This window comes from Natator depressus, chromosome 9 (genome assembly GCF_965152275.1).
Source record: "Natator depressus isolate rNatDep1 chromosome 9, rNatDep2.hap1, whole genome shotgun sequence".
NCBI classification, from domain to species: Eukaryota; Metazoa; Chordata; order Testudines; family Cheloniidae; genus Natator; species Natator depressus.
This window is the reverse complement of record NC_134242.1, coordinates 19,324,706-19,346,126: the sequence shown is the minus strand read 5'-3', so window position 1 is coordinate 19,346,126 and position 21,421 is coordinate 19,324,706. Positions and strand designations below refer to the sequence as shown.

General features: G+C 39.9%; 1 protein-coding gene across 1 annotated transcript in view; it reads right to left on the bottom strand.

Moving 5' to 3' along the window:
* Positions 1–21,421, bottom strand: part of SI (sucrase-isomaltase) — a 174,788-nt gene that overhangs the window by 56,362 nt on the left and 97,005 nt on the right. Inside the window, exons 42-54 of the mRNA XM_074963634.1 lie at positions 21,001–21,082; positions 20,834–20,890; positions 19,457–19,581; positions 19,061–19,149; positions 16,206–16,255; positions 13,403–13,573; positions 12,412–12,570; positions 10,690–10,896; positions 7,334–7,488; positions 2,514–2,682; positions 1,127–1,223; positions 892–1,004; positions 658–783 (exon numbers count right to left, since the gene is read on the bottom strand). Coding sequence (XP_074819735.1) covers positions 658–783; positions 892–1,004; positions 1,127–1,223; positions 2,514–2,682; positions 7,334–7,488; positions 10,690–10,896; positions 12,412–12,570; positions 13,403–13,573; positions 16,206–16,255; positions 19,061–19,149; positions 19,457–19,581; positions 20,834–20,890; positions 21,001–21,082 — 1,600 coding nt within the window. The remainder of the gene's footprint in view (positions 1–657; positions 784–891; positions 1,005–1,126; positions 1,224–2,513; positions 2,683–7,333; positions 7,489–10,689; positions 10,897–12,411; positions 12,571–13,402; positions 13,574–16,205; positions 16,256–19,060; positions 19,150–19,456; positions 19,582–20,833; positions 20,891–21,000; positions 21,083–21,421) is intronic.

Genomic DNA, 21,421 nt, shown 5'->3' with positions numbered 1-21,421 from the left:
AGGTTTATGAGTTTGCTACTTTCTCTAAGATAATGTGCTTGGTCCTTTAATTCAAAAAGTAGAGGCTCATGCTTTCAGATCCAGAGACGTGGGTTCCATCCTTGCAGACTACTTGAAAAGGGGTATCATTACAAATGGGGGCCCGTAATGGGATATGACCTACTGTGGACTTCATCCAATTTCTGCTCTTACACGAAACCTTAACAGTGATCTCAGCAATGTTAAGGAAGAATAATTTTTCAAATGAATGTATTCTGACAGCCAGATGCATGGATACAGGGAATATGAGGCTACTACTAAGGTTCTGCATGAGGGCACAATATGGATAAAGTTAGAGAATGTGTTGCTCTTCAGAATCTCTAGGAGATGGAAGCAAACGCCTTATGGTATCTTGGACAACCTTATCAACACTGTTGTAGGTGATGGGAAAGTGACAAGGAATGATACAGACTTTCCCCATAATGTCTGACTTTCATTCTTTCCAGGTTGAACAGCAAGAGTTGGTCCTGATAGGATTAAATTTAGGTTTTGTTTGGGCTAATGATAATGATATCTGTGAACAGGGCATAATGATTTCTCATTTCTTTTTCCCAAGAGAACAAACCTGTGATTAGAGAATTCAAATAACATCACTAATTATAACTGTGATCAACATACATAAGGTATCCGAGCTGCCTTCATTGCCTCGTACAGGTCAGAGACTTCTGTGTCGTTTTTGTATCCATAACGGCACAGCTGGAATCCCAAAGCCCAGTACGGTGGCATGACCGGTCGTCCAATCAGCTAACAACAGTAAAATAGGGGGGAAGAAAACATTATTTAATCGTGGTGATAAGGAAAACAGGACAAAAATACAATTAATTGTATAACTTTTAACATAATCAAACCTACTGCAGTGTATTCCTGAACAACAAGCTCTGGCGTTGGGCCCAACACCATGTAAAAGTCCAGAATTCCTCCGATAGTGCGATATGTCAGAGCAGGAGTTGGCTGGAATATGACATCTGAAAACCCAGAAAGTGAAAGCAGAAAGTGAATGTTTAGATAATCCACTCTTAAGGAAAAGGACACAATGTATGAAAACACTTCAGGAATAAAAAAAATTGTGATTTTTTTTTTTTTTTACCCATTGCATTGCTGTTAAGCAAGAGGACTCCATGAGCATTTCCATCATTTTCCAGGCCCATGTAAAAGGGATGTAAACCATAGGAATTCAATTTGTACTGCAAAAACAAGAAACAGAAGTTATGGTTTCACTTTGGAGGTGAACATATTTGTGAACATTCTACTGGCAAGTAAACGGTCTAATATTCCTAAATGACTACTGATAAATCCACTCTCATAAAATACCTTTCCCACATTTTAAATTTTTAAGAACTTTTCTCGTACTGTATGGATACATTCAAATGGCCTTTTGACATTTCTGTTTTATACGAAAAGATCACCCAGGATTATGTCCAAGTCCTCCAGCATTTAGTCACATTTATAGGAGCAGCCTTAAAGTGATATGAGGCTGGTTCCATCTGAGCTAATGCCTACTCTGCTCACAGGGAGACCTGACAATTGCCTTCTCCTTGCTCCCTGCTTCTTGCTGCTGACATCTTGGTGCCTCAGGGTGGCCCACGTAGTGCAGGGCTGTTGGGAATGCAGGACCTGGTACTAACCCATCTCACTCTTGGAGGTGGAACCATTGTGCTTATGTTCCTCACCATTTCTGCCCCAATCTCACTTGCTTTCACAATTGCTGGGCACCCTCCTGCAATTCCCATTAAAGCCAATGAGAGCTCTGAGCATCCAGCATCGCAGGAAACCTGGCCAGTATTTATATTTTAACTAGGCGTGTGAGAGTGATTGTCTATGGTTGCTCTCCCTCTCCTTGTCCTCTCTACACAAGCCAAATTTCCAAAGTGGATAAAACGGCTGCCAAGACATGTCTATATGAACTATTAAAACCACAATATTTCAGGCTAGAAGTGTATTTCACAAAGTGGCCTTCAACAAAATAATCAAACCTTGACAAGTTAATAAAAGTTAAATTTCCAGAACTTGGGAAGGATGAGAGAAAATTGGCAAAAACTACTGCCAAAAATACTTCTCCAATTCTGCTCAGCTCTTGTAGAAAACAACATACACCTCAGAAACAGAGGAAGTGACATGACATAGATAGGATCAGTGGCCCATATAGCCTGCTATCCCATCTCCAGATGTGGTAAATATTAGATGCTTCAGAGAAAAGTGCAATTAATCCAAAATGGAATAACCTGTTTTAAGAGAAGTTTTTTTCCAAACCCCAAGTTACCTGATAGGATCTTAACTGTTACTAAACTTAGTTTTGCTTTGTTATAACGATAATGATATCTGTGAACAGGGCATATCATACACCAATATTACTGCCTGCATTGTTTTAAAACAAAATATACTACAGTCACCCTGGAAAAAACTCAAAGTCATGTGTACCAAGAACATCATTGCTGCTTAGGAAAGAATCTAATTCAAACTTCATCTCTACTTACACCAGGGGACTGGTCCTTCGTAAACATTCCCCAGGTGTTCCAGTTCATATCACGCCGAAACGTAGTGTGTTCAGTTTCACCAAATCCATAGACATACTCTGATGGAAGACGGGTAGAAATCTGAATGAACATGTCGCTAAAGGTGAAGCCAGGTACCTGAGAATCCCAACTGAAAGAGAAGAATTACACAACTATCATCAGTAAAGAGCTGGAAAGATACACAAATAACAGTGGCTGAGAATTTTGAAAGTTACAGAGAATATTTGGTGTATTAGCCATGTATTTGCTTTTATTAATGAAGTGCAGGATGACTCTTTAATCTGCTAGAAGACTATCTGTGTCAGAGTGCAAGGAAGTTCGGTATTATTGAATACACTCTGGAATTTAGTTAAAATGAACACTAAATATGTATTCAGAAGTTTCTTAGAACTGAAGGAAACTTTAATTAATCTATATATTAATTTCAATTGTAGTGATGTTTTTAAACCCAGTGTATTGTATGCTTAGTAATGACGGGACGTGGGGAAGCAAAAGAGATGTTAGAGAGACTGATGATGAAGGTTGAATAATTTGTGAAGTCAAGACTGAATACAGTTTTGTTGGCTTGGATAAGCACCTGAACTTTCAAACCAAAATCAAATTGTGAAAATTTTGGTCTCTTGTGTAATTTGTGCTACTACTCAGGAGAAAAAGTTTCCATAGACTCAGAAGATTCCAAAGCCAGAAAAAAACATTGTGATAATCTAGTCTGGCCTTCTGGATAATACAGACAATAGAATTTGCCCAAAATAATGCCTAGAACATATGGTTTAGAGAACCATCCAAACTTGGTTTAAAAATTGTTCGTGACAGAGAATCCACCACGACCCTTGGTAAATTGTTCCAATGCTTAATTACCCTCACTGTCAAAAATGTATGCCTTACTTCCCAGTCTGAATTTGTCTAGCTTCAGCTGTCAGCCATTAATTGTGTTATACCTTTCTTTGCTAGATTGAACAGCCCATTATCACCTATTTCTTCCCCATGTAGATATGTACAGATTATAATCAAGTCACCCCTTAGCCTTCTCTTTGTTAAGCTAAACAGATTGAGCTCTTTGAGTCTATCACTATACTGTATGTTCTCTAATCATTTAAATCATTCATGTGGCTCTTCTCTGAACCCTCATGCATGGAGCCAAGGGCTTTAAAGGAGCTTGACCGCTGCCTCCCTCTCTGTTCCTTCATACCACTGTCCAATTAATCCACTAAGTAGCGGGGAAGGATCGTGGAACATATATGTGCACAACACAACTGGAAGAAGAATAGTTACTGTATAGGTAAGTACCCATTTTTTCTCCTTCAAGTGATTGTTCACAAATACATTCCACTGCAGGTGACTCACTAGCAGCTGCTTTACAGATGGTGGGACTTCAGATCACTTGAAAAGAGACTGCCGCAATGACTTGCCAATACTGGCATCGTCTCAGAAAGCTTGAGCGATAGTCCAGTGACCGGAAGAGATATATACTAGTGAACACGTTGCTGCCTTGCATATATCCACTATTGGTATGTTACTCAAGAAGACTGAGGAAGTGGAATGAGCCTTTGTGGAATGGGCCATTATCCTCAGAGGGAGAGCAATCATAGAATCATAGAATATCAGGGTTGGAAGGGACCTCAGGAGGTCATCTAGTCCAATGGTTCTCAAAGCTGGTGCGCCGCTTGTTCAGGGAAAGCCCCTGGCGGGCCCGGACCACTTTCTTTACCTGCCGTGTCCGCAGGTTCGGCCGCAGTTCACCGCTCCAGGCCAATGGGGGCTGTGGGAAGGGTGGCCAGCACGTCCCTTGGCCCTCACCACTTCCCGCAGCCCCCATCGGCCTGAAGCGGCGAACCGCAGCCAGTGGGAGCCGCGATCGGCCGAACCTGTGGACTCGGCAGGTAAACAAACCGGTCCAGCCCGCCAGGGGCTTTCCCTGAACAAGCGGCGCACCGGCTTTGAGAACCACTGATCTAGTCCAACCCCTTGGACTCAAAGCAATCTTTGCTACATAATAGCAGAGTTTGATGCAGTCAGAAATCCAGGGACATATAAACAGCTCTCTAACCACCTGCCCTGTACTCCTACAAACTCTATAGGCGATAATCTAAAAGAATGTCCAAAGTATGAAGCCTCTCTTTGGCTTTACCAGAGTGAGCCTTTGGAAAAAAACACCGGAAGATGAAGGATCTGATTGAGGTGGAACTTCAGACATAAACAAGGTATGGCCTAAAAGAAACTTTGTCTTTGTGAAATGTCTTAAAAGAGGGCTTGGCTAACAGTGTCTGAAGCTCAGGCACCCTTTTGGCAGATTGTACCTGACTGCTACCAGAAACACTATATTCACTGATAGCATCAATTATAAGGATGTTGTTGCTAAAAAAAAATCAAAGGGGGGGACCATCAAACAGGACAAAACTAAATTCATGTAGTGGATCAGAGACAGCAGGGCACATGCAAATGAGGACTTTTAAGAATTGATTTCAGAGTAGCAGCCATGTTAGTCTGTATCCGCAAAAAGAAAAGGAGGACTTGTGGCACCTTAGAGACTAACAAATTTATTTGAGCATAACCAGTCGGAGAACACTTCAAACTCTTTGGTCACTCGATTACAGACCTAAAAGTGGCAATTCTTCAACAAAAAAACTTCAAAAACAGACTCCAACGAGAGACTGCTGAATTGGAATTAATGTGCAAACTGGACACAATTAACTTAGGCTTCAATAAAGACTGGGAGTAGATGGGTCATTACACAAAGTAAAACTATTTCCCCATGTTTATTCCTCCCCACTGCTGTTCCTCAGAGGTTCTTGTCAACTGCTGGAAATGGCCCACCTTGATTATCACTACAAAAGGTTTTTTCCCCCCCGCTCTCCTGCTGGTAATAGCTCACCGTACCTGATCACTCTTGTTTCAGTGTGTACGGTAACACCCATTGTTTCATGTTCTCTGTGTATATAAATCTCCCCACTGTATTTTCCACTGAATGCATCCGATGAAGTGAGCTGTAGCTCACGAAAGCTTATGCTCAAATAAATTTGTTCGTCTCTAAGGTGCCACAAGTCCTCCTTTTTTTAAGAACTGAGGCATCAAGAGATGCGAAAAGACAGAAAACCCCATCTACCAGTGGATGTACCACAGAGATGGAGGCTAAGTGCACCCTTAGAAAACTGATGAGAAAACCATAAGATTTCAAATATAGCAGGTAATCTAATATATGCGTAATGTCTGGATTACTTGGTGACAACCGGTGAGACTCAGTTCCGACTGAGAACCTTTTCCATTTCATTGATAAGTAGCTCTGGTTGTGCCCTTCCTGCTGCACACCAACATGGCTTGGACATCCTGAGAGCAAACTCTTTCCTCACTGCCAGTCCTCCAAATAAGGAAATATCGGAATGCCTAAATGTTGAAGATGAGCTGCCAGTACTGCCATACATTTGGTAAACACCCTCAGGACATGTGTTAGGCTGACAGGCATATTGCCTACCATGAATTAAAGATACTTTCTGAGGCTAGGAAGGATGTATCCTGCAGCCGGAGGGCAACGTACTAATCCCCCACCTTCAAGGAAGGGATAACAGATGATAGGGGAACCATTCTTTTCTTTGTTCTCTTGGTTAATCTGTTAAACTTTCTTAGATCTTAGACCTAGAAATCTACATTTCTCATCCAAAACAGGCTTTGGAGCCATGGCACCCGGAGAGGCACTCCTTGTGGAGGAATGCTCTGCTCTCATGGTCAGAGGCCGGCTCTTAAGAGGGACACGGTGCCTTTTCAGGAAGACTAACTAAAGACAGGAATTCCTTTGTTTCTTCATCCTCGTGGGGAAAGAGGAACAGATAGGACATTTGTTCCCCACTTGTCCCTCTCCTAAACGAATTAGGCAACATTTGAAACTCTCAATGACAGCTGTGCATGTGGAACACAGATGTTTTGGCTTTTTTTGCCATGCAAAAATCCCCTGGATTTAAACCATGAGCTAACTAACTAAACTGTAACTGTACGAAGTGAACTACAAGTATGCAAAAACCAGAAAATCTCTTTTACAGATGGCTAACTGAGGCTCAAGAGCGACAGGGAACTCTCCAGCTCTCACCACAGATGGTACAAAGGAACTGAGAGGGAGGTGGCAGTCATGTCCCTTTTATGCCCTCAGGTCCATGCACGAGAAGGGCAGGGGCACACATACTGACTAATGGTACTGCTGGCAGAAGTCTCATACGCAAGTGCATTGGGTGCACAGACGCCTACAGTGAAATGGACACTCAAAGGAGAATGTTTAGCTATCTTCATTTTGTTTAAGCCACAGCTCCAACATCAATGGGATAGCCTCTCTTTTCAGCTAGGTATCAGCTCAGAATCAGCATCTGTAAACCACATTCTTTTTGTTCTGAATTTGATTAGAGAATGAGTATGATATTTTGCAATCGATTTAGTTCTAAGTGAGAATTAATTGCTCTGCAAGCTCTTGAGGAGGTTATCACTGATGTAATAATGTTCCCTCTAAGGATATGTCTACCCTGGAGCTTCAGGTGTGATTTCCGGCTCAGACAGACATACCTGTGCTAGTTCTCATCAAGCTAGCATGATAAAACTACAGGTGTAGCCGCAGCGATGCCAGCAACAGGACAGGTTAGCTGCCCGAGTACATACCTAGTGTTTCAGATGGGATTGTACTCAAGGCAGTTAGGCTATTCCACCTTTATAGGTGCCACAGCGAAGCCAGTACTTAGGGATTTCCACCAAACATACAAGTTAAAATAAAAATGTCATCTATAGCAAACAAAGTTTTCACTTACATAATTGTTCCGGTGCTTTTGCGCCTAATCTGGATACCAAATGGATTGTTCTTAATGGTCACTTCATAGAGTCGACCTGCTTCTGTACTTGTTGGAGTACTAGGGAGAAATAGTGGTACTGGAACTTCATATCTTTTATTGTTGGCATCATAAATCTATGAAAAGAAAGGCAGTAGTCTTGAAGGTGTAATACATAAGACCTGCTTCTTGCAACTGTAGTTTTAAATAAAAGTTTTCCTTAGTCAAAGAGAAATAAAAAATTATTTCTCTGTGTGGTCATGTTCAAGAATGTAAGTAAATATCACAGGGAAAGTAACAGCAAACATTATAGTTGTGGTCCCTGTACTCTACAACAAATAGGACCTAAATTCTGGGGCTTTTTTTTCCTGGATTTTGTGGCAATGTGTGGCTGCTTCATTTACATATGAAAAACACAATCAACCAGCACAGTAGCCTTTGTGTTGTTTATTTTGATGTTAAAGTCACAGTTTATTTATGCTGCTTCTACATTTTTAGTTTTCAATATGCCAGAAAATTTCTGCACTGGCCTTCAATAACTGCATTGTAGACAATGTGAGGGGCCAATCTGGAGGTTTTGGCTGCTAAGTAGTGGATAGTTGGAGGCTGGGGGAAGTGGGAGGTAGCTGGTGATTGTGGGATAAAGCACTTTCACAGGACTTTCTGCTAAAATAATCAATGACAGTTAATTGTCATCTGAAGATTTCACGCTTAACTCACTAAGAGTATTAGGGCAGTGTAAGAGATAGACCTCTATAGAGATTAGAATACCTTTATTAATAATAATTAATAATTCATTCTTATAATATTGGTTTATTACAATTTGCCTGCTCTGTTAACTGAATATCAAAAGGTACTTGCAATTATTGTTATTCCCATCATGCTTGGAAAATGCAATACCACCTGCTTATGTTTTGGTTACGTCTGTTATTAAGTGTAATGTAAGGCTAATTCCAGGAGGCTTCCGCTTCCTGTCAGCTAGTGACAGGCTCCCAAAATGTCAAAAATGATACCACTCTTGGCCATCAAACATCCAAACATCTTTTATACAAGCTCTGACATGCAACTTTTATAACTTATATATTGCTTAGCTATTTATATTATTTTCTTTTATGCTATATTTTCAATTTGTGTTTGTATCTAACTGGTAGTTATTGTAAGCGTTTACATCGAATATTTGATGAGAGACTAATTGCCAATGTACTGAACATGGGCCCGTTGTAAATCTAGGATACACAGGATCCAAAGGAAACAGCCACACATGCTTGTTTCAGAGAACAAGACACCAGCATAACACACTGATAAGACAATCTCAAGAGAACAAACTTGGTAAGATATGTTTTAGAAAGAGGCCTGACTTAAAAAGAACATAAGGATATTCCTGTTCAGGAGCAAAACTTAGGGATCCTTACTAGGAGCCATAAAATCATACAAGCAGGTTTTTCTTTATGCCCTTTGCAAGTAAAAACCTCCGGATTAATTCTGCTAAAGAATTTGCTCACGGAAAGTAATTTATTTCATTATCACTCTAAAGCCCTCAACGTTTAAGAAAAACATGAAAGGTTGGAAAATATTTGGTAGAAGACCTTTCTTACCTCTAAATTCATGTTTTGGGTTAAAAGTGAAAACCTTGGTTTTGACGTAAAGACTGAGATGACAAGCATTTAGAGATATGTATTTGCAAATATGTTATAAAAATACAAAGCTTCCAATATAAAAATCTCCTAATACCATTGCTATATACATGGTAAGATGGTATATGTATTAACATGGAGTTCAACGACCTTTCTACAACTGGTTACTAATACAAGCAAACATTTGAGTATACCATTTTTATATTAATTGGGGCATTAATTAATGAGTATTCAATGAAACTTGGCTTTCATTAAGACTGAATTCAGATCTTTACCATATCCTACAAAGACACAGTACATTTTGCACAGGGATTTTCAGTACTTGGTTAATTCTGTTGAGCAGTGTCTCACTCCTTGAGTAGTCTCACAGATTTCAACTGGATGACCTGGAGAGTGAGGTGCTACTCAGCCTGAGTAAGAATCTGGCCCAATGAGAGGAGTCGCAGAACATGATACTTCTCAGCCTGATTAAAGGCAGCAGAATTAAGCTAGTAGAATGTTCAGCTTGAACCGTGAAAAGTAAGTGGCTGCAGAGTCCTTGCTCAAGCTCTTGTACACCTTACATAATGTACAGGAGTCCACTCTCAATCCCTGTGTCCTTTATAAGGTAAACAAATAGGAGCCATCTCTGAGGCACCTTATGCGGGTTACAGCTATGGATGCTGATTTCTCACAGCTTGAACTGCTTCTTCATGAATTATTACCTCAGTGCTTAGATAAAACCCTGCACATCTATGTTCATCATTGGTGTTTGTTGAAACTTAGGTAGCTCAACTAACACACTGAGCTGTCTGAAAAGAGCTTACTGAGAAAAAAACCCAAAGAGGTGAGAAGAAGCACTATGGAACCTCACACCATTTCTAATATTCAGCATGTCCACATTACATATGGAATAGGTCAAATGGATCAGGAATCAGTATGTCATGCTACTGCAACCGTAAGAAACAATGCAGTGTGATCCACTTATTTGCACAGCAAGCCATCATTAGCAGTTTAGAGAAAACGTGATCACTCTCTTTGAATGATAAGACAAAAGAAAATGAAATAGTCTCTAGAACGGTGGTTCTCAACCAGGGTAAGCGTATCCCTGGGGGTACGCAGGTGGGACATCAACTCTTCTAGATATTTGCCTAGTTTTACAACAGGCTACATAAAAAGTACTAACCAACTCAGTAAAAGTAAAAATTCATACTGACAATGACATGTTTATACTGCTCTATATACTGTACATGGAAATGTAAGTATAATATTTATATTCCAACTGATTTATGTTATAATTATACAGTAAAATGAGAAAGTAAGCAATTTTTCAATAATACTGTGCTGTGACACTTTTGTGTTTGTATGTCTGATTTTGAAAGCAAGTAGATTTTAAGTGAACTGGAACTTGGGAGTAGGCAGGACAAATCAGACTTCTGAAAGGGGTGCAGCAGTCTGGAAAGGTTGAGAGCCACTTCTTTAGAAGGAGGCAGATGTGTAGTTGCTCCCAGAAAGATGCATCTGATGGGGAGCCCCGGAGCACCAGGGCTTCAAATGTGGCGGCCTTTACATAAGCCATTCAAAAGATGGGTCAATTCTTATTCTCTCCTACTCTCCTCTGTAGCCATGTACGGTCTAGTCACATTTCAGCTCAGTAAAAATGAAAAAGTATCACCATCACCAATCTCAGCATAGATTGTCTCAACAGATTCAGACTGAAATTACCTTGAACTGCAACATGTTGTTGTCATGATATTTCACTTCCAAGCAAAGTGTGTTGATAGCGGGAGAACGATCCCTATAGCGGTCAGGGATACTAAGATTTCTGGAGAGGTCAGCTGTAAGACCCGACGTGGTGTTTTGAATGTTACTGACAGAATAGCCATAATTACTTGGGTAGTAACATGATGGCACAAGGGAGTTAGAGGCAACCTGAAAAACATATTGCAGATTAGAAAACAGTTCATGAGATCATTCATTTTAATAACAGTAAAAGACAATTCCAGAAAAATCCCATTTTTAACAGGTAACTCATTACATGAGCAACTGCTTGGAAAGATGACTGCAACAATGCTGAACAGTGTGAAAACAAACCCAAACAAAGAACACAATGATTTATGCAATTAAGATCAGAGAAAACTTCCTGTCATTACAGTGGTGTCCGTTGGAGGAGCACATCCCATTACAATTACACAGATATACAGCATTTGAGTTGACAATTTCAATGCAGAGAATTAAAGTAAGTTTAGAAATATGAAGAAAAGAACTTCCTGGGATTTAGTTATGATTCATCATCACTTATTTACATCTAAAAAACATCAGAGCTTGATAACTTTATCTTTCCTTTTCTTAAGTGTATTTTTAATAGAAGCATCTCTCTATAATAAAATGATATTATATTAGCAGTGGCAAGGAATGCTGCATTTAATGCAGGTGCTTAGCAGTCACTATTCTAAATCCGCCTGTCAAATTCCTTGTCTTTTTCTGATATTTTCCTTTTCAGAGTGAGATTTTTTTCTTGCTTTGTGTATGCCCAGAGGGTTTTTCTCTGTCTGAAAGCTTTTGATAAGCAAGCCCACCTTTTATTGAATACACGGAGAGGGGGGGGAAATACACTTTTACTCACCATTAAAAAGAAAAATTATGACAACAAGAAAAACTCTTGCAACTTCCTCTGAACAGGTGTACAATCAAACATTGTTTGAGAGGTGAAATCAAGCATGCATCAAGTACCACTAAATGACAAGAAGTGCCTTTTGTTCTTCAGGAGGAAATGGCTGAGAATTCACCTATTTCCTTACTAATTTCATTGACTGAGCATACCAACAAGATCTTTTCACTAAGGACTCAATCTTACTTCCATTAGAATCTACTGAAATCTTTGCCTGGCACACAGATTACCATTGTCCTCCTTATCCTAACCAACCTTGGAATCAAACAGCTAAAGAGAAGGATGGGAAAGAGAAAAATAGAATAGGGATGAAGTGACACTTGAGAAGGTACTAAGTGTAGAAACCTTAGGTTCACATCTTAGGAGTTACTCAAGACACAGCTTTGGGGGTGCTGATGTCAGCCGATTTCCTCTTTTTGTTTGGTCTTTTCAGATGAGGAAAAAGAGAGCCCAATGGCAAAATGGCAAAAGCCTGAGTCCCAATAGTGGTGGTGATGGTTAAAGTGGTAAGGATGATTAATTCTGCCTTCCATGCATAAGCAAGCTGCCAAGTGATCCCCTGAGAGGCAATGTCCCAAAATAGGTGGCAACCTTGATCCATAGAGTCAGACTTATTTTCATCACTCAAACATTTTGTTGTGTTGCTAAAACAATTCTGCAAGTTCATCCAATACTTAAAAACCCTAGTCAGCAACTCTTTTAGTTTAGATAAATTAAGTTAGTGTCATTAAAGCAGTGTCCTTATTCTTGCTTCACACAAAATCATTTCTGCTTACCTGCCAGATACAGCCACGAGCAGTACAATTTTCTTCTGATGCACCTGAGTCAGGATAACAGTTAAATTTTTCATTGTCTTCAACCAATGACTCCTGTGAGGACCAGTCCACTGAGTAGGGTTTCCCCAATTCAAGCTGAAGGCCAGTAATGTGCAGGAGCTTTGAACGGAAACAAAAAACAACAAATTTACCTGAGGCCGTTGCATTTTTCAGCTCTCGCTGTAACTGTGACTTATTTTAACATGGCACTGATTTTGAATTCCAACCTATGGGCTTCCCAGGGACCCTTGGAGCTTGGAGTCCATTCTGATTTCACCTGTGCACAGGAATTTCTGCTTTCCCATCCAAGGAATGATAGCACAGCTAAATACGATAGATTTTTTGGTATGTTTCAGGTGCAAGGCCGAAAGGCAAGAGACTTAATAAAGGATACAGTTTTGTAGAAAGCCTTGGGAAGAGGCTGCGGGTGGGGATAACTTTGCATTTTTCCATCAGAACAGTGGCAACCCTAAAAGCAGCTACAGGAGTTATGTTGATATTTGAAAGGCAGTTCAAAGGAACGTGTCTTGAAGGTCACCATGATACTCAGGATTTGTTTCAATTGCATTTAGGAGTGCTTGACTCAATTATTATTTATAGTTAATACTGACTTCTTCCCCATAATTATACATATGACAGAGTCACAGGGGAGATTTGTTAGTCCTGGGAAATCTTTTTGTTATTTTATGAGACAGTAAGAAACGTGTTGGATATTTCACAAAAACATGCAGGGTCATGTTTGATTACATTTTGTGTTATTTACTAAACATCATACAACAATTCCAGGTTGTTTGATTTCTCAATGCAAATATTTCATTAGTGGTACATTTTTGAATTTATTCAAAAATATAGGACTTAATATTGCAACTGAGATCTGATTCAATGCCAAGTTTAAGGAAGAAAGTTTATATTATTCAGCACATGGCTTAATACCCTTGAATTAGCTGCTTACCTGTTTTGTAGCATCATAGTTGACATTATGGAGAGATGGAACTGTCACGCCATTTTGTTTTACTGTAACAGCTGAAGGTCCTCTGACAACTCCCAAAATTTTAATTTCACCAAATTTTAAATTGTTTGGGTCAGTGTATCCATTGTTCAAAACCTTAATCTCTAAAACACTCTGAAAAGACAACAAAATATATTAGATTCATATTGTCTCAACTTGCCATCACATTGACTATGACATCTAAACATGTCCTGAAGTATGATCATTTATCCCTGATTATCAGACTAAAAATCATGCAGTTCCTTCTTTCCAGACCCACTTATGTGTTTCTTATGTTGGATGGCTATGCAACAGGTACCTGTATGTAATACACATATGAATCAAAATGTAGCTTCTCTGGGTAGGACTAAATATTAAGGGGGAAAGCAGAGAGAGCATTTTCCTCTTCCCTTCTGTACGTGCACAGAGGGCAGCCACAACCGCAGTCCTCCCTTAAGTGTACACTGCTCCTTGCTAGGGATCCCTATTGAAAAACCAACCCCAAAGCAGCATGGAAGCAGCAGGGCCTTGGGCTCTCCTTTCCTCCTCACCCACCAGCTAGAGAAAGAAATACTTGGTACACCCTTGTGCGAAGTGGAGCAGTAAACGCATTCTCTGCTGTACTTGCAGAGCACCAGGAGGCATTGCTGCTCCAGCTGGGTCAGATTGCACGCACGCCACTAAGGAGACTATTGGAGAGCTAGAGGTTTAATTTCTAGCTTGGGTAGACGTATCCACCCTGCTGTGCTCTGATTGAGCTAGTGTGTGAAAAGTGGCAGCATAGTTGCTGCTGCGACTGCATGGGCAGCAGGACAGGTTAGCTATCCCAAGTACAGTCCTGTATCAAACCTAGGTCCATACTCGGGGCAGCTAGCCCCTCCCTCAGCCTGTGCAGCTGCAGCTAAGACAGCTATTTAGAGTGTATTAACACCATCAGAGCTAGCACAGGGGTGTCTACCCAAGCTGGAAATCACTCCTCCAGCTCCAGGATACACATGCTTTTAATACAGTCTGTAATAAGAGGTAAAATCCAGACCCAAAGGTGAGGGAAGGCTTGGAAGGTCAGTAACCTCAAGTTCTTGATTAATTTCAGTGTAATTGTAGATCTATTTGCTTCCCTTTTGTTTTCTTCCAAGGAGGAAGAATGACCCAGTTAGGGTACTAGCCTGGGATCTGAGAGCTCTAGGTTCATTCCCTGCTCTGCCACAGACATCTGTATGTAAATAGCTCATTCACTTTTCAGGCAATCATTAATCAGGCAAAATTCTTGTTGAAATCAGTGGGCCAAATCCTGGGCTCCTCTGTGCAATTACAGCCTTGCACAAGGTGACAAAGAACTCCCTTGTCTCAGAGGGCGTGTGTACAGATCACCATCCCTGCTCCAGAGCTGTTCAGCCCTGCAAACCAGCGTGGAGGGGGTCTGAGTTGTGTAACTACACGTCCCCTCCCCACCACATATGGGTTGAATTGTGCCTCAGATAATGCTAGAAAGGAGCCATCTCTGTACTCTGGAAGTGCAGGCTTAGCAATTTTGTCTGGTCCTTCAGGTTATGTGAGGGAAGATTCCATAAGTCATTTCCCCCCCTGCATTATGAACTCCGACTCCAACAGCAGCAAACAATAAAACCTGGCATATGAATGTAGGGGCAGGCATGTTACCTGAAAGCACCGAGAACTTTTTTTTTAAACGTGACTATATTTCAAGTTGGATGAGTTCCTTTATATACATGTTGCTTTTCTCTAGACCACAGGGAATTTGTAGATGTGTGTGTTTAATGGCATGTTGCTTTTAAAAATATGCATGAGATGATGAGCTATAATGTACTCATTTAAATAGATTGGTAATATGACAGCGAAAGTGCAGCTGACAAAATGGTACTATTAGCCTCATGTTACTTTGATTTCTGCATATGTAAATGTTTAAGTTTTGCAAATAAATTTTATGAAATATAGTTTCACTATCAAACAGAGTATTTAAAATAGCTTCACAATACTTCTTAAATATGTATTTATTACAATTTATTCATATAAAATATAGCATGTTAAATGCAATTACAGACAATCTCAATACAACAGCTTATCTCACTCCCATTTCTACACCACCACCCCCGGAAACTACAAGTGTTCAGAACTGGGATGTTGATATAGCTCACTGTAGAGTGAAACCAGCTGTGACATTAGGAACCATGATCTGGGTTTGGATTGTGAACCAAACTTTCTCTTTGAAAGTCTGAGTGTAATCACATCTGCAGTTCTGGCCTGAACCCACCACTAAATATAAGGAAAAAGATATAAAGATCTCTGTTATAACACCCAAAGTTAAGGAAATTACCCCATGTTTACATCTGAGTTTGCTGAACACTAATTTATGAACACCAATCCTAATCTGAGGAACAATTAGGAAAGCAATAGATAATGAAACAATAAATATCATAATACCATGGTGTAAATCCATGGAACACCCACCCACACCTTGAACACTGCATGGTGATCTGGTTGCCCAGTCTCAAAAAAGTATTAGAATTGGAAAAGGAACAGAGAAGGGCAACAAAAATGATTAAGGGTGTGGAACAGCTTGCATAAAAGGAGAGATTAAAAAGATCAGGGCTGTTCACTTTGGAAAAGAGATGACTAAAGGTATGTGGCGGTGGGGAGGGAGGGGAATATGACAGGTCTATAAAATCATGAACAGTGTGGAGAAAATCAATAAGGAAGCGTTAATAACCCCTATACATAACACAAGAACAAGATGTCACCCGATACCCACCTGACTTGCATTAAATGTTTCTAACAGATAAGCACCCTGTTCATATGCATCTGTAACGAGAAAGCAGTAGAGTAAAATGTATCCCACTATAATTTTATTTTGGTGAATATTCATGACCATTTAAAACAAAAATTATTCTAAATATATTTCTGGTGTTAATGTGTAAAACATGCTACTGTTTCCATAATAAACACACTTAGAACCCTCAATGGAAACATATGTTGTTTAAGTCAGAGAAAAAGCTCTAAAAGTTTTCTGTTTGTAAAGTCAACATTCAAAATCTTAACAAAAAAAAAGTGGTACAAATGTTCAAAACCTGGTTTGACTATTTTTAAGTATCAGCTGTGCCAAATGAAATTCAATTTATTTGGTTTATTCTGTCCCAGGTTACATATGGGTACATCATTATTAGTAAGACTGTCATTTAGTCATGGAGGTCGCGGAAGTCACAGAATCTGTGACTTCCAGCGGCCTCCGTGACTTCAGCTTGCGGTGGTCGGGAGCTGCAGGGTCCCCCACCACCCGCTCCCCTGCCACCTCTGTTGCCCCCTCCCTGCTGCCATGGGTGGCAGGGGAACCCCCCAGCTGCCTGCTGCCGGGGGCAGCGGGGGAACCCTTTCAGCTTCTAGCAGGTAACCCCCGAGCTCGCGGCTGCTGCAGCTGCAGGAGGTGGCGGGCAGCTCCGGGCTGCTGCAGAGGAACCCAAACTCCTAACCCCCGTGGGTGGAGGGGAACCCCGAGCTCCCAGACCCCACAGGAGATGCCTGGAGTTGCAGGCAGCAGGGGTACCCCACAGCCCCAGCTGCTACAGGCAGCTCCTAGTCCCTACAGCTGCCCCACTTGAAGTACTGTGGGGATCCGCAGATCCCCATTTTGTCAGGGGTATTTTAGTAAAAGTTAGGGACAGGTTATGGCTTCCATTACTTTTTCTGTTTTGCCTGTGATCTGTCCGTTACTTTTACTAAAAATATCTGTGACAAAATCTTAGCCTTAATTATTAGCAGTAAGGGCAAGGGAAGACTGAGGCTGGATTAAGTACCTGGGTAGTTCCACTGACTTCAATGGGACTACTCATATAGTTATAGTGACATACATGCTTCTGGTACTTTCCTGGATTAAGACCTGAAGAGGATTCTTGGACACTTTGGATCTGGGCCTGGTGATTGGAGGGGATCACACAGAACTGTGACTCAGTGAGAAACAAAGCAAGTGCTGGGAAAAAGGCTATTGGGGCCAGGAGAAGAGTATGTCTGAAGGATGGGCACTGAAAGGAAGAATCCATTTGCAATAAGCAATAAGAATTAAAAAAAAGTTGTGGGGAAGACTATTTATTCCATGTTTGGGTGGGGCAAAGTTATGTAATGAAAGTTCCAAATTTCTATCCACCCCATTTGACAGAGGGAAAGAAGTTCAGTACGCACAGGGTCAGGGTCAGTAAGTTCATATTTGACTGAGCGTCAATCAGCTTCTTATTTCTCCCTATATTTTGTAAAAGACTTTTGCATATCAGCGTTAATGTTCCCTTTGATAAGTCTCATGCTGTGGAGTTGGAGACCTCAAATCACCGGTAAAGCTAACAACTCTCTGAGAATCAGTACATGGGCTCCTGTTTCTCAGTCATCTCCCAAATGTCAGGGGAGGACTGCTCATAATGCTTCAGACAGAGATTTAAGGATTTGTGAGCCTCCTACGAGGCATGTCAGCAATTCCCCACCTCCTACTTTATTCACTATCCATTTACACGTTACCATGATGGATAGGAATGTCTCTTTTGAAAACATCAGTGTCTATTTTCTCTATAAGCCTCAGATTGGGATCTAAACTACCACACGGTAATGCAAATAACCAGAGTCAGTGCAACTTCCTGATTTCTGAAAAATAGATCACTGAGAGATGGTTGAAGTGCACCTGGCAAGCTAGTTTAATTTAATTAAGCTATGATTAACTCTATGAACATAGTAAATAGTTCCAAATCCGAGTCACTCAAAGCTTGGCATACTTCAGTGCACCTCACAGCACGCTGACAGCACCCTGCACACTTCTACTGAGATTGTTAAGGATGCCAAAGGAGCAATTGAAAGCTCAGAGAAGACTTATTGTGTATAGTGTGTGGTACACACCTGATATGATGGATATATTTTTAAAATTTACTAACACTAGGAAAATCAATTCAGACTTCTCACTTCATTCTTAACTCACATGGTTATACTTACCATAGATTTTGCAAAATTCTGAGGAAATAGCATGATCTCTCTTATTACACATACTAAACTAAGTCTAATGGCATAAGTTAAGGTGTAAAAAATTTGAATTCTGAAAGCAATAATGTTATAGGACTTTACTGAGACAAATCAATATTATTGTACTGTACTATGGGTTTAACTTGACTTTTTGTTTTTCAAACACTGTTCTTTAGAGCTTTCCAGCTGTGGGCCCTGATCCTGAAATGTACAGCATACATATGGGAGAGACCCCCGTGCTCATATGGAGTTCCCTAACTTCAGTGGGGCTCTGAGCAGGTTCAGGTATCCACACATGCATGGTAAATAGGACAGCATTATCAGGATCTTAGTTATGGCTAAGATCCTGCAAACACATGTATAGGTACATATATTCACATGTATAGTCCCATTGAATACAACAGTACTATGCACATGTTTAAGTGTTTGCAAATTTGTTGTATATACTGAAATACACGTATCTACAAGTGTTTGCACATCAAATACTTTATAAAAATGACATTTTATACATTCAAACCTAAAAACTGTAGAAGGAAAAAAAACTTTATGCAATTTAGGAAACTTTACTCTTGATGTAAGTAAATCTTCTCACTTTAATTTACTATTAAAACTTACCAATGCTTTTCCCATCATCCCAGTAAAGCTGACCTTGAGCGAACCCATTATCATCTAAAGCAACAGTAAGTCCCATTGAGTTTTGTCGGCTACCAAAAAAAAAAAAAAATATTGTCAGCAAACACATTACTATTTGTCTATTTCTCCAGAGTCATAACTATTTAAGCTATATAGAAACATCCTGGGACTAGATTGGCTCTCTCTCTCTCCCCCTCTGTTTCTCTCATTTTCATCAACCATATGATCAATCGAATTCATCTCATACCTCACCTGCAATCTGTCCTCTAGGCCATTTTAACTGGGTCTTTAATGTTCCAAACCACTAAGCAGCTTTCAAAGAGCTCCCATTAAAATAAAATAAACCAGTTTTAACTTTTCCAGTTAATTTCATAGTACCTGTAAAAGGTATTATTAGCAGGGTCCTGCCATGGGATGATGTAACCTCCGCGGATATGAAGGTTGATATGTTCAAGAGGAGCTGATAGGTTATAGGACTGTCCCTTTAAACCAATATATTCCTCCTATAAGTAAAAATAATTGATTTCAACTGAGTTACTTCTAATTCATACTAATGTAAATGAACAAGGAAGGAGATCCTAAATATGTTAATTACTTTTTGCCACAGAAATATTGATTTAAATGTATAAATAGGGCTGTCATTTCCATGTTCTTCAAAATATGGAATAAAAATTTGAGAATAGTGGACTTTCAAGTGCAACAAAGTGGGGCACAGATCAAGGAGCTAAACCACAAAGTAATTACAATGTTGGTGCCTTTTTTACCGCCTATTTGTCTCTCCAGCTTCTTTCTTCCCAGCCTTTTCCTGCCTCTGCAGAAGGCAGATGCAGCTAAAGCTGCCCCACTTCTGCTCTCTTGCCAAAGACCTCAGATAGAATAACTCAGGGATTAAAAATCAACAGAAGTATTTGGGGGCAAAAGGTGTTTGAGAAGGTAACATGTTTGTGACTTTCAAACACCTGACCTTTTAGCTCACTCATAAGTAGGCGTTGGGTGAAAATTTTGTAACAAAGTTAAGTTACACTATGCTAACACACCATATTAGTGTGAACTTTTTGACCAGGTTTGCAAACCTGGGTGAATAGTTTGGAAGAATCAGAGAGAAAATTCAGGTCAGACCAGAGCCTTCCTAACTGTGCACACAAGTTCTTTTATCTCTCTATGGGGGAACCTGGTGGCTTGTAATCCCCACTCCTATCTTGACATCTACAGGGGCAGCTTGACGGTGACAAGTACCCTCAATTCCTATTGATGCTCAGTGGCTTACTGGATTGGATCCAAGGTCTAGAGCTTCATTTCCAAAATGATGTCATTTCCCAACAAAACCTTGGTTTTAAAAGCCTCCATATCCTATCTCAACCACCTTGTCAATATCTATTTCCCTTCCTGCTCCTCTTCAGCATCAGTGGCCTCCCCTCTCTCATTCCACACCATTTCACAACTATGTGCTACTATAATTCTGCTGCTGATGTTAAGGTCTATATCTCTTGCCAATTTTCACAAACCTTCGTACTCCTCTCTCTGTCATTGGCTAGATGTTTTTCTTCCATTTAATTCTCTCACCTTCTTGTACCTCTTAAGTCTATAAAAAACACTTGGGGATGTAGTTTGCATGAAAAACATAAACAAAGTATAGTGTAAAGTTGTATTTAAACACACAAAGTGAGGAATTCCACCACCACCTTTGGTAGATTATTCTGCTAACAGTTCTTACTATTAGTTAGAATATCAATAGAAAACATTTATGTTACTTACTGTGTAATAATCATACCAGCGTGCATTGGGTATATAAGCCAACACTGATGTAGCATTCTGGAATTGAAACACATACATGTTATCTTCTTTAAAGCAAAAAAAAGAAAAAGAAAAAAAAAGTATGTCTAAAAGTACTCTCCTATATAATTAAATATCTAAATTCTTACCTCCAGTACAGGGCTAATGAGCAGCGCAGGTCCCCACAGAAATTGTTTGTATACATCCCATGTTTTTTTGTCTTCCACAAACCTTAAAGCAGTAAAATCATTACCACATATATGATATTAATCTTTTCAAGAGAGTTTCCTTCTTAAAGTACACTGGTGGTTAAAAATTTAATCTATCCCCACCACACACATCCCAACCTTATTTATGTTACTTCTTTTAATAACTCAGATTATTAAAAATTGAGCAATTTTAAACATCTAATTTACTTTTCCTTATTCATGTGATCAATTCATGTATGCCAAGGGTTAACAGAGATCCTCAGATAAAGACATTATAGAAGTGTAAGGTACCACTATTCATATAGGTTGTAGTTTAGATCATGAAACTAAAAAGGTTGGTTTCTAGTCACTTTCATTTTTA